Source organism: Euprymna scolopes, chromosome 10 (assembly GCF_053919585.1).
Source record: "Euprymna scolopes isolate OS-2025 chromosome 10, ASM5391958v1, whole genome shotgun sequence".
NCBI classification, from domain to species: Eukaryota; Metazoa; Mollusca; class Cephalopoda; order Sepiida; family Sepiolidae; genus Euprymna; species Euprymna scolopes.
The window spans coordinates 44,682,416-44,696,932 of NC_136491.1; the positions used below are offsets into that span (position 1 = coordinate 44,682,416).

Consider the following 14,517-nt stretch of genomic DNA (forward strand, 5'->3'; position numbering starts at 1 on the left):
CACTGCTCGCAGTTGAGTCACCAGGTTCGTGGGGCACGGGTTGGATCCATCGCTCATCGTCGGATGACTCGCTACTTCCACTGCTCGCCGATTGGTCAGCGCTTAGAGCGGGCCGGACATCCCTTACGTGGCGCGGAGTATCATCGACTAGTATGGCCTGTTCACTGATGACACCGGTGACCCGCCCCCTCCAAAAGCTGCTGGTGCACCGGCCGCCGGGTGGCTTCACCCAGATGGTGTCTTCCACTTGGTACGTCCCCTGGGGTTCTCGTTGGTCGGGTAGACTCACTTCAACGTCCTTGACGCGCACGTGGTAGTGATGAATCGCATCAGCGGGCGCACTGCCGCCAGTCACGGCGTCCTTAGGCGTTGTGTTGTATCTGTAAACCGCCTCCGCAATCGTACACTTCTTCCTGGCCGCGATCCTCTTCACGGTTCGGTGGCACCGCTCCGCTATGCCGTTGCCGCTCGGCACATACGCGCATCGGTGTCGAAGGCGGATCCCCCAGTTGTCCATAAAATGCCTAAATTCCCTACTGCAGAACGCCGTGTCGTTATCCGTGAGGATCTCCTCGTGCGGCCCCCTTTCGTAGAATATGGATTCCAATTCTTGGATGACACTGGTGGAATCCTGCCTCGCTAATTGGCGCCAAATCGCGAACCTCGTTTGCCCGCAGTCTATCAGCGTGAGGAAGTGTTGGCTGCCGTAGTGGGTTATATCCATACCCAACCGACTCCAAGTCGCGTCCACTCCCAGCTGTCGTTTCCGCCATCTGGCTGGGGCGGGGTCGATGGACTGGCACCTTTGGCACTCCCTGACCACTGCTCTTACTGCGCTTTTTGGTATTGATGGTCTAGCCAACTTCACAAAGTAGTAGGTCCGTTGTACTCCGGGGTGCCCACTGTCGTGATGTATCTTCCTGATTTCGTCCTCCTCGACGGAGGCAGCACACAGAGGCAATGGCTTAGCTTCTTTCTTTATAGTCTCATACCATCTCCGTGGTACCCGAGTGAGCTTGTCGGCGAGGTTGTAGTCCGAGGTGACGAGCACTATGTCTACGGACAGGTTGTACTCCGTCACCAGTTTTTTCACAGTCTCCAGCCTCCGTCTTATCAGCATTTCGCTGGCTGCCTTGGTGCGTGCCCTGGCCTTGCTCGTGAGTGTGTCCGACACCCAGTGGTGCACGTAAAGTGAGTCAGTGTGCACACGCAGTTTCTTCACTTCCCATTGAAGTGCCAGGTTAATGCCCTTTATTACAGCGTCGAGTTCTGCCAGGTTGATATGGGCAGCACCATTCACCGGTCGCAGCCAGCAGGCATCCTCAACTACGGCCCCATCTTTCTCCAAAACTACACCGATCGCTAGAGAACTTGCGTCCACCCACACGCTCAGTTCGTCTCCCTGCACGCACCAGTCCCCTGTGGCGGGGTCATTCTTTTTCACACTAGCGACGGTCTCCTTTAACATTTAAACCAATAGTTCGTCGGTTATCTCATCGTCCCAGCCTTTGGTGACCGCATTTGCCCTCCTTTCTATGACGCCTGTCGCCGCACGAACCCATCCGCATACTGGAAGGTGCCCCACAAGTTTCCCGCACAGGGAGAACACGGCACGTCTTGCGTAAACGTCGGGTACGTCGGGAACTGCGGTTCCACGCCTTCACTTCAGGATCCCTCGCTCCTTTTGAATGCTCAAGCCCAATACGTGGGCGCCATCCTTAAGCCGCTCAGAGTCTAATTGTTACGGCTTTACCTTATCATTAGCTTCAAATAAAAAAAAATTCTTCGTTTCTTTTTCTCTCTTAATTTCCCCTCTCTGTCCTGCTCTAAGTAAATCTGTCGACCTAGTCCACAAATTCCAAAATTTCATCATGACAAGTTTCAAGAAAAAATACACGATTAAACCCGGTTCTCCAACTTCCAACGTAGACCCCTACTACCATGTCTCCTTCTCCAACATCAGGGGTCTTCGTTCTAACCTTCCAGAGGTTGAAACCCAATTACAGGAGACTAAACCAGACCTTTTATTTTTAAGTGAAACTGGCATTGGACAGGCTATTTCCCTAGATGAGTTTGCAATTTCAGGATACTCTAACTTAACTTCTAAAACTGACCCCCAAGATCGCCATGGGCATGGAATATGTGCCTATATTAAAGATAGCTTTCCATGTGGGAGGGACATCCCCAGGGAAGATCCTAACTTACCCTATATGTGCTTCCGGGTTGCTTTAGCTCACACTACTGCATTTATATTTACTCTCTATCGCCCCCACAACAGCGGAGTTACTATCTTTCAAAGCATATCTGAGAAAATTGACCAAGTCCTTTCTACTTATCCTTCAGCTAACATTCACATATGTGGAGACTTCAATGTTCACAACGTCGAATGGTTGACCCACTCAAACAAGACCGATGATGAGGGGAGGTTCTGTCATGATTTCTCCATTGCCTATGACCTCACTCAGATTGTTCAGGAACCTACCCGTGTGCCCGATAATGACGGCCAGTATGCGAGCCTACTAGACCTTTTTCTCACAACTTGCCCTGAACTATGTTCAGTTTCTGTTCTGTCGCCTCTTGGATCTTCCGACCACTCTGTTGTATCAATCAAGATAAAAATGAAATGTAATAAGTCCCCAGACGTACCTCTTCATCGTACAGTATATCGATACACTAAGGCTGACTGGGATAGCTTCCGTACATTTATATCTGATCTACCTCTGCATTCCATGTTTAAAAAGGATGTGTCCTCTATAGTATTAGACCTAACTGAATGGTTAATTATAGGTATTGACCATTTCATACCCTCTAAAAAGTTTCAGCAAAAACCTAACAGCCAGCCATGGTTCTCTCCAGAATGTGCTGCTGCCATTGCGCACAGAAATCACTTTTTCCACTGCTTCAAACGTAATAGATGTATGGAAACTAAGGCCGTTTTCAGGACTGCCAGCAACCATTGTAAGAAAGTAATAAAGAACGCAAGAGTGTTGTATGCTCAATCTGTTAAGTCCAAAGTAGCTGAGCAGCGGCTTGGTTCCCACCAGTTTTGGCAAATAGCAAACAGAATCCTGAACAGAAGCGTGTGCTCCATCCCAACTATTATCAATGGACCTGAGGTAATCTCGTCAGCATCAGACAAAGCCAAACTCTTTGTCAAGAACTTTGCAGCTAATTCTACCCTTTGCGACCAAGACCGCCAACCCCCAATATTTCCTCCTGTATCAGAAAACACGCTATGTGATATACGTATATCTGTATGTGATGTTGCGAAGCTAATCAAAAACCTTGATTCGAGTAAAGCAACTGGCCCTGACGGTATTCCAATTATAGTACTCAAAAAACTTCAACCTGAATTAGCGCCCATACTTACAAAACTGTTTAAACGTTGTCTTAAGGAGAATAGTTTCCCATCTCCCTGGAAAATCTCATCAGTATGCCCTGTATTTAAGAATTCAGGTGATCGCTCATCCCCCTCTCAGTACAGGCCAATAAGTCTCCTGTGCGTCATGAGTAAGTTGCTAGAATCTGTGTTAAATACAGAAGTAATCAAACATCTCAACAAAAATAACCTTCTTAGTGACACTCAATATGGTTTCCGTTCTGCTAGATCTACAGCAGATGTCCTTACAGTTATATCGCATAGGATTAGCAAATCTCTCGACGGTGGCAATCTTTCTAGGGCAATTGCTCTTGACATATCTAAAGCCTTTGATAGGGTATGGCATAAAGGTTTACTTCATAAGATCGCTAGCTATGGTATAGCTGGAAAAGTCTTCTCAATTATTAAATCATTTCTTTCTGATAGGTTCATAAGAGTAGTAGTTGAGGGGCAAAAATCAGAAGCTCACAGTATTAATGCCGGTGTCCCTCAGGGATCCATCCTGGGCCCAACTCTTTTCCTGATCTACATTAATGATCTTCCAAATCATATCCTTACATCATTTGTAGACATTTATGCTGACGACACTACCATTTATGGTAGCACATCTAAGACAGTAAACGACCAAGTTCTCTCCAATTCTCTCTCCTCTGATCTTGAGCACGTAGTACAATGGGGAAAGGAGTGGCTGGTTACTTTTAATGCATCTAAAACCAAGCTTCTCTCTTTACATCATCAACATTCTAATTCACATTTGTCATCAATTGAAATGAATGGCTCTCGTCTTCAGGAGGCCTCAAGTTTTGACAAGCTTCTGGGCTTGACCATTACTCCTGATCTTAAATGGAACACGTATATCAAATCTGTTGCCAAGGCCGCTGGAAAAATGGTGGGATCTTTCTATCGATCCAGTAGATATCTCACTGCTGATGCTATTCTCTACCTATATAAGAGCCAGGTACGTCCAAGGATGGAATACTGTTGCCACATCTGGGCAGGAGCTGCTAGAAAGGACTTGTCCTGCCTTGATAGAGTTCAAAATAGACTTCGTAGCCTCGTAGGAGATGTCCTTTTCTCCTCCTTGCAACCTCTATCTCACAGAAGAGATGTTGCGAGTTTGTCTCTGATGTATCGTTATTTTCATGGAAAGTGTTCAACTGAGCTTCAATCTATGGTCCCCCCTCGCCAAACTTTCACAAGAAACACTCGTCTAGCTGTAAACACTATCAATAATTTCCCCCACTCTTTATCTATGCCTAAACCTAAACGTAGATTCCATGAACAAAGCTTCTTTCTTAGAACTGCACGCCTGTGGAATTGTCTTCCGTTTTCCTGCTTTCCGACTGACTACAATATGGTTGTGTTCAAGTCTAAAGTAAATAAGTTCTTGATGAGCCGTTCCATATAAGTTATTAAATTTACCAAATTTTCATTACTAATGATTACTATATTGACCAATTTCTACTGTACACTCTTTAACCCTTATCCTTGAGTGGCCTCTGGGCCTTGATAATGTGGTGACGCCTTTGTAAAAAAAAAAAAAAAAAAAAAAAAAAAGTCCTTGCAGTTTAGACCAAACTCGGCAAGTTTGGATCTTACGCGCGAAGATGACACGATATCTTCGTTCATGCATATATCGTCAATATACGCCGATGTTCCCTTTCTGATCCATTCTTCTTCTGACAACACGGCATTGACGATAGCCTTCATTATCTGGGGTGCTACGTTTAGCCCAAATCCGAGTCGCGTAAGACAGTATCTCTTCCCAGAAAACATCACTGTCTGGAAATGCTTTTCTCAAGTCCAGTAAGGACACATTGGACCCCTGCCGGCGCCACTCTCGCAGCTTGCTGGCACAGACGTCGGCGTCTGCTGTGAACACATCAACGTGCGCATTCAACTCGTGGTAGTCCATTACCGGCCTCACCTTTGACTTGTTAGGTTGGGCAACTGTCATCAGCGGTATCAGGCCCTTGGGGGGTCCAAGTTTGTCGTAGGGGTATGGAATCAGCCAACCGTTCTTAATCCATTCACGGAGCTCGCTTTCGTATGCAGGCCTTATCTGATTGGGCATACGGTACTCTGCCACTTTGTTTTGTAGTTTGGCCGGTTCCTTGTCTTCTGACCACCTTCAAGTGGCGGTCCACGCCTTCTGTTGGTCGTTGAATTCCGCACTGAAGTCCGGCTGGTCGACTCTTAGTGCTGCGCACACCGGGGGCCTATCCTGAAACTCTACAACGCCAGCGCGCGTTATGCGCACGCCGCCCAGGGCTTTGATGGCATCGTAGCCTAGCAACAGGTCGAAACTCAGCGGCTTTTCGCGTGTCACCAGCGCTTCGACGTTGGCCGAGTTCCCAGTTCTTGTGCGAATGTGTACCACACCCACGCCGCAACACATTCGTATTTTTCCAGTAATGGTAGTTATCCTGACGTTCTTCTTTTTCCACGCCCGACAGAAGTCTGCACACACTATGGTGCGGGAGCAACCGGAATCAAGGAGGGCTGAACATAACGTGTCATTAACTCGGACCTGAATGACAGGGAGCGCCTTGTTTATTTTCTGTTCGGGGAAGAGGTCGGCACTGGCACCTTGTCCCCGTCCCCGTTTCCCGCACAGTCTCAGGCCATATGCCCAGTCTTGTTACAGCGGTAGCAGCGAACAGCCGTCGACCGCCTTCTACAATTTTTTGCCATGTGGCCCCGCCCGTTGCATCTGTAGCAGATGACATCACCTTGCGGGCTGGGTTCCTGAGACGGTCCTTCGTCACTTGGTGGGGCCTGTGCGACGGCGACTACCGGTTCCTGCACTGTCGAGTCATCCTTCATTATTGTCCTGGCTCTGTCCACTAGGTCACTCAGCGGTAGTGAGGACATGGTAGAGGTTGCTCGCAGGAGCTGCTTTGCTCCAGCGGGGAGTCCTGACAGGAATTTGTAGGCTAGGGCCCTCTCGGGAAGACCGCTGAACAACACCGCCAGCTTCTTAAGTTCGCCGAGATACACGTCCACAGTTTCGCCCAAGCGTATAGACCTCGTCTCAAACTGCTCCCATGCAGTGGCGGGGTCAGTGGCGAACGCCCTGTACAACGCCGCCTTGATACTCGAGTAGTCACACTTCTCCTCAGCGCTGAGTTGCTGATATACAGCGAAGGCCCCGCCGGTCAGCCGCAGAGGAATCACGCGCTCGACATTTTTCACGCCGGACAACTGACAATGTAACTCGACCTTCTCAACCCAGCTGAGTACCGGGTCGGATCCGTCGAATTCCGGTATCAACTTTAGATCGAACCTATCCGCCATTGAAGAAAAGAAAACCAAGTTCGGAGTGGGGGGGGCCGAAATAGCTTGTATGAGTATCTTGTGTAGGAGACAGGGAGTCTCGTCGTGGGCGACGAAGCGTTTCACTGAAGAACCACGGCAACACACAGCAAACCAACAAACAATGACAGCCACGGCGCGAAGGTAACTAACAAAGCTCAGCTGACTGCACGAATAGAAACGGAACCCAACGGTCACTAACGGAACCCAACGGTCACTGTACTGATCGCCACGAACGTCAGAACCCGACTGCCTCACACCTCCAATGGACCGATTTTTATTCCTCAAGATGGCCTAGCTAATTTGCATACCCGCGAGATCTCGCGCGATCCTGCGAGATTCCGTCTCTAATAAAAGCAGGCAGGCGCCATCTTGAAACTCTTTCTTCCGCTGCCTCGACCACAGGATCAGCCACCACCCCACACGCCAGGCACACACGGACCCTCTTGCGCCGAGGGCTACGGTTAGTCTCACACCCCCATAATATTTAAAAAAATATTTTTACTTGTTTAATGTTTTTTTTTTTTTTTTTTTTTTAATAAAATCGATTTTCTAAGTGTCCGTTTTCTACCTAACTGGCTAAGTTCTTAGTGGTTTCACTTATTTTAAAGCGTTTAATGTGTTCATAAACGAGACCGCATATTTTTTTTTATATTAATATAAAAAGAATTTACTTATTTACTGTTGTTTATAAAAGGGTAAAATCGATTTTTGGGTTTGTATTACTGTACACATAGATTCAAAAAAGTTGTCAAAAAACAAATATATAACAAATAAATGTTATCAAAGGCAAGATAAGTTACTTTTCTACCAAACTGGATATATTTTTTGTGTTTTTATTCAATGTAACATGCAGTGTTTACCGATGTATTGGACAATTCAAAATGGCGGCCGACTCTCACTTAAACACGGTAAGTTCGAGAAAAGGTGTTATAAATAGTAAACTAGACAAAATACTGTTAGAAACTCGCTCAATATATATTACCGTGACATAGGTTGACATATATTCGGTGTTTTTTTAATAGTATTTTGTCTAGTTTATTATTTATAGCACCTTTTCTCGAACTTACCGTGTTTAAGAGAAAGTTGGCCGCCATTTTGAAATTTCCAATACATCGGTAAACACTGCATGTTTATCGAGCTGAATAAATATGTTACATTGAATAAAAACACAAAAAATATATCCAGTTTGGTAGAAAAGTAACTTATCTTGCCTTTGATAACATTTATTTGTTATATATTTGTTTTTTGACAACTTTTTCGAATTTATGTGTACAGTAATACAAATACAAACAATATCTCCTTCAAGAACGATCATAAAATGTGTTTTCAATCGATATTTATTCAATAACGGACCAGTTTTCCTACCTAGCGAAAGGGGACGAGTTTTCCGGAGACGAGTTTTCCGGAGACGAGTTTTCCGGGCACCATGCAATTCATTTTATTTCTTTCTGTAAAATAATTTTCCAGTTAAACATTTTATTGAACATTTTTCTGTTGAGGCAGAAATTTTTTTTCGAGAAATTTTATATGAAATCATTAAAAAAAAAAAAAAAAATGGCTAAAACTTAAAAAATGCAATAAAAGTTTTGAAGCCTAAACTGCTTCAAGCAAGAATACTTATTTGTAACATTTTCACTTTCAAATGTTTGTAAAATAGTAAAGAAAAACCCCTAAATTAAAGAGGGCTACACAATATTTAAAGACCAGGCTGCTTAAAAAAATAATTATAACTTTTATTTCATAATTACAATCAAATAAATATTTTTGTAAAATTATGAGAAAAAAAAGTCAAATTTTTAAAAAGGCCGAATATAGTTTTTTGAAGGCCAAATTGCTTTTAAAAAAGGCCAAATTCGTAAATTTTGGCCTAAAAACAATCCTGGAAATATTAATATTCGCGCCTTTTTATAAGTTATTTAGTGTTATCTCCTCTTAGCCTTTTCCATTGATACCATGTCTGGTGCCTTGAAAGAACTCCTCGTTATTTTATTAACTGATTTCGCCACTTCACTTCATGCAAGTGGTTTATTTATTGAAAATAATTACGAGGAAAGGAATCAACTCATGTTCGACATACTGAACTTCGACTATTCGCAACAAGAAAAAAAGTTATTTCACCTGAACACTCACTTCACCGACATCTAATTGTTTTCTGGCAAGTTTTTTTTTTTTTTTTTTTTTTTTTGTATTTTATGGTTTTTAACTTTTTTGCCGCGTCAAATATTTTAAGCTCTATCCAGTTATACTGTTGCAGTATTATGAAATTTATCGGGGTTGTTTTACAATCCACAATTGTTTTGTACGAAAAAAAAAAAAAATGATCAGCTTTGTATTACTGTACAGTACACAAAGATTCGAAAAAGTTGTCAAAAAACAGATATATAACAAATAAATGTTATCAAAAGCAAGATAAGTTACTTTTCTAAATAATTGGATATGTTTTTAGTGTTTTTATAATATTGGTGGCAAATGTGTAGTTTAGCGGCATAAATTATTTGACAGACAAAACTTATGGTACTGGTCGCGATTAGAGTTCCCTGCCGAACACCCACGTAGTCATTTAAAAAAGAAAAGAAAAAGTCGATAAAAGTGACACATAAACAGTAAAAAAAAAAAAGTCGATAAAAGTGATTAAAAGTGAGCTATTATTAATAAATGTGTAGTAATGTCTTTTATTTCAATATTCATAAACAGTAAAACAAAGTCGATAAAAATTCATGATCGTTTAGTTACTATGGCAACTAAAACGTCCTTTGCTCATGCGTGGGGAGAAGTCAGTGTTTGGTACTGGTCGCGATTAGAGTTCCCTGCTGAACACCCTAAAAACACTGACTTCTCCCACGCATGAACAAAGGACATGTTTTAGTTGCCATAGTAACTAAACGATCATGAATTTTTATCGACTTCGTTTTACTGTTTATGAATATTGAAATAAAAGACATTACTACACATTTATTAATAATATCGGTAATCGTGAAGAAAGAGAGAGCCTGTTTCCTCCGTTCGACTATAGGTGGCGTTACTGTCTGTCCACCCAGTTACGGAAGTACAAAATGTATATAATGCCACCTTTGAAATAAAAATAAATGTTTTTGTTATATTTTAATCTTATACATGTTTCTTTTTTTTTTTTTTTGTGCAAACAAATTTAAGTTTTATTTTTTTGCAAACATATTTAAGTTTTATTTTTCCAAACATTTACGTTTTGATGCTTGTTTATTTTTAAACATTTACGTTTTTTTTTTTTTTGCAAGCATAAACTAAATGTTTTTGCTATATTTTTCTTTTAAACATATTTATGGGTACAACCGTTTTTCCGCGAGTATTTTTTACGCTCTTATGATAATAAAAAAAATCAACGTTTTTTCTTTTATCTTTTTTATGGACCCCCCCCCTTTTTTCTTAATTTTTCTGCACTTATTTTACCTTTTCTGCAAGTATATATATATATATATATATATATATATATATATATATATTTGAAAAAGGATATTGTAAAACTTGAATCTTACTTGAAACTACTATTATAAAATAGCGCGGTACCAATAAGTGCATAAGCAAACTTTTCAAAAAGAAAAATATTTAGTTTATGCTTGCAAAAAAAAAAACCCAAAAAAAACCGTAAATGTTTTAAAATAAACAAGCAACAACACGTAAATGTTTGGAAAAATAAAACTTAAATATGCTTGCAAAAACAAACAAAAAAAAACATAAATATGTTTGAAAAAACAAAAAACAAAACTTAAATATGTTTGCACCCCCCCCCCCAAAAAAAAACCATGTTTAAAATTAAAATATAACAAAAACATTTATTTTTTATTTCAAGGGTGGCATTATATACATTTTGTGCTTCCGTAACTGGGTGGACAGACAGTAACGCCACCTATAGTCAAACGGAGGAAACAGGCTCTCTCTTTCTTCACGATTACCATAATATCTCACTTTTAATCACTTTTATCGACTTTTTTTTTTTTTACTGTTTGTGTCACTTTTATCGACTTTTTCTTTTCTTTTTTAAATTACTACGTTTTACTGTTTATGTCTCACTTTTATCGACTTTTTCTTTTCTTTTTTAATATCATTTTCTTAAAATGAATATTAAAATAATTTCCCAACTTTTTTCATTTCTACGTGTTTTTAGTTTAGTGTGTTGAATGAAACTTTTTTTTTTGTTTGTTTTTTCATTACAAATGCCCATGTGTAATACCACTCTGATAAAATCTGAGAAAGTCAATTTTGACTGTTTCAGATATGACCCGTTGGTTAGGCTTGCTGTTTGGGTTTTGTGCGTTTTGCAACGGAATCTTCTCGTTCCCCGGTATTTAATGACTGTCATCTCTCGCTGACATACAATGCAGTTCATTTTTTAAGCAACTATCTTCCTTTCCTTAAGGAACTTTTATATTACGTGTTGATACAGGTGAGTATTAAATAAAACCATGTTAGTAACTTGTTAGTGAAGCATTCATGAACAGAGGCGAGACGCACATGGTAACGTAACAAAGAATTTATTAATACTGAATAGATAGCAGTTTACCAGTGAGTACCACTAATACAAGTACTTCATGCTGCACTTCATTTTTTTGTTCTCTTTCGGTGGAGGAGAAATCCTTCACGACTGAGACAATTTTTATTGGCAATCTCCAAAAATACCGTTAGGGCTTACAACATGGCCGCCAGAAGAGTCACGTGATCCGGTTGATTCAAAACATGAATCGCCGTATTACGAAACCGGAAAACGCAAATTTAAAGCAAACTTTGACAAATAAGCATAATAATTAAGTACAAAAACAGTTTTTCAATATCATAATAATAAATAATTTATTTAGAACGGTCATTTAATTTTTTGTTGAGAAACAATCACAGTTTGTTTGTTTTTTAAAACAGTGTTTATAAAAAATATTTCATTCAGAGTTTTTCATAAAAATGGTATTTAAAACAAGGTGTTCATTTTTTTTAAGATGTAATGTTATAAAAATATGGGCACTTTTTACTGAGTGTGGACCCAAGCAAAAATTTTTTTTTTTGCTTAAGTACGCATGCGCGCAATCGTAAGTCTGCGGCCAAAAAAAAAGTCAAATACACATTGAACACATTGACCTCACAACAGCGATTTTCTGTAGATGTACCAACAAGTTGAGATTTTTTTTTATCCAAAAAGTGAAAGAAATGTGAAATGAAATTTTTACAAGTCAAATTTTATTTTAAACAATATACCACTGCGATATATGCAGCAACACATTGTCAAAAGCGTCTTTGCCACTTTTTCCGTAAACCTCCCTCCATAAAAATTCATCCAAATGGGACTCCACTGTACTGGAGTGCACCCCCATCATTGTTTTGAATTTCCTTTTTGCGTTCTTCCAAAAACATTCCACGTTGTTGGTGTGCACGCCTGATACTGGATCGACGAAGTGTTGAGAATGGTTCACTTGTTTGTGGATGTACCTGGGGTGGACATTTATCTGGTCAATTGGAGTATATGCTCTCCAACTGTCGGAATGTATGGTAGTTCCTGGTTTTATGTATTTTTTTATCAGTAGTATCAAGGTGTCGGAGGAGCGATCACTGACAAAAACCAAAAATCCGATTTTATCCTCTGTATCCCACCCACCGAAAACCCACCTTTGCTCTGATACTCTACCGCGGTTATATTTCCGTTTACAGATCAAAGACTCATCAATTTGTACCACGTGGCCAGGTCCACCTATTTGGTATGGGTTCATCACCATATGATGGCTTGTGGCGTCGCGTAAATACTGGTACCATGAACAAATGGTCTTCCCGCTTACCTCGCACATGTCAGAGGCGACAACACCAGTTATCTGTCTAGACCAGACATATGCAATTCGGATGAATTCTTGCAATGTTATTTTGGAGTCTTGCAAAAATGAACCCTTTTTTATCGATGCCTTCTGGTTCTTATGGGCTTTGCATCGGAAAACTTTAGTGTCGCGATTTTTGATAAGAGACATCTCCTGTTGACAAACACTGCATACCATTTTTTCTGCAAGGATTTTCCTCTCTTTGAGGAAAGTATAAGCGGAGTCAAAATCTTTCGTCCACTCAAAGAGTTGTGTGAGCATTTTTCGAAATGTGAAATAAACTTTTTAAAAGTGATAGAAATGTGAAATGAAATGTTTATAAGTTTAAAAGTCAAATGTAGTTTCAAAAGTGAAAGGAATGTGAAATGATATTTTTTAAGTGAAAGAATTGTGAAATGAAATTTGTAAGAAATGTGAAATGAAATTTTTAAAAGTCAAATTTGGAGTCTTGAAAAAAGTTCCGAGAGATAAAATCGCTGTTGAGGTCAATGTGTATTTGACTGCACTTCCGGTTTTTTGGCCTTTTTTTTTTTTCCGCAGACTTACAATTGGTACTTGTGCAGTTTGGCCACCACGAGGAATACAAACTTAAAATATATTAAACTGTTTCTTCTTCATTAAATTGATAGATGAAGTATAGTTAATCCCCACCTACCTCATGTTAAATAACACAAAAGTAAACTTTGTGACACAACAGAAAATAAGCTTTTAATTTATAGCTTTAGCAGTATTTGGCGAGTTCTGAGAGATAAAATCGCTTTTTTTTTTTTTTTTTGGCCGCAGACTTACGATTGCGCGCATGCGTACTTAAGCAAAAAAAAAATTTTTGCTTGGGTCCACACTCAGTAAAAAGTGCCAAAATATGATGAAAAAAAAAACAGTTTATATTTTTAATTTTCATTTTATAAATTTAGACAGAATAGATGGAGGCGATGCAACAAATTAGCTCACAAAATTTATTTGGGCCGACTCTTTCACGCCACATAAATTCATTTAAATATGAAGTGAAGAGAGCCCTTGATGTATCGAATTGACAACGAAGTTTTTTCTTCGCTCGCATCCACGTATTTTCAATAAGTTGAGTATTTATAGTCGCGTCGTTAGGCTCCACAAAATTTCTTTCGTGGACAACAACATCGTGGCTGTAAATACCAAAGTCAATGTCTGCTACGGTTGCATAAGCGCTCGACCCATCGCTTATTATACGAGTCCCGGGTAAGATCCATTGGCGAATTATAGGGACCAGAGTTTCACGTTTTCTGTCTGGAACCTCGATCAAAAGGCAATTCTTAGAGCCTCGTTCGATGGCGCCGAACACCCAATGGCTACGTCGGACAGTTCCTCTGTGATATTTCCGAGGGTAAAAATGGCTTTCATCAATTTCAACCTCATTTGGGGTCCAGGTCTCATCTACACCCCCCAATTGAATTGGGTTTTGTTCAATGTACTGAGTGCACACTTCCCTCAAAAAGTTGCACCAGTCGCTCACTGTGTTGGCACTCACCTCACTTTCTGTTGCCATAGTTCTTTGTGGAAAATCCATGCTCCACATATACATAATTATTACAATGGTTCTTAGATTGAGGTTGCTTCTTTGAAAAAAAGAGTTCGTTCTAATTGTATTACGATATCCATCGTTTCGGCAACGCCATCTCCAACCATCCTTGGATTCTGAATATCGAGCCAACACGCATGGTGACCCACAAATTTGACAATTGCATGAATTGGCTACCAGACGTCTCTGTGCAAGCCATGTCAATATGTGCACGTCATCTGGCATTGCTAACATTAGCCGAGACAATGTCATAGTTTCGCCAAGTATAGCGTTATTGTCATGAACACGAGGAACGAAGAACAAGGGTGATACGTTAAGGGCCATTGATATATTTGTAATTCTCTGAGGTAGGTAGCAGTTCCAATTTCAGGAATCGTCGTGGTTCAATTCCAGGAATTGTCATGGTTCAATTGCGTTCCGTCGACCGACCACTTGTTTGT

At 40.6% G+C, this 14,517-nt stretch overlaps 1 protein-coding gene across 1 annotated transcript; it reads right to left on the reverse strand.

The window, feature by feature from the left end:
* Nucleotides 1-11,901: 11,901 nt before the first annotated feature.
* LOC145286437 (uncharacterized) lies at nucleotides 11,902-12,783 on the reverse strand. The gene has a single exon (XM_080135351.1). It carries the CDS (start codon nucleotides 12,781-12,783, stop codon nucleotides 11,902-11,904), a length of 882 nt encoding a protein of 293 aa, XP_079991477.1.
* Between the last annotated feature and the right edge of the window lie 1,734 nt (nucleotides 12,784-14,517).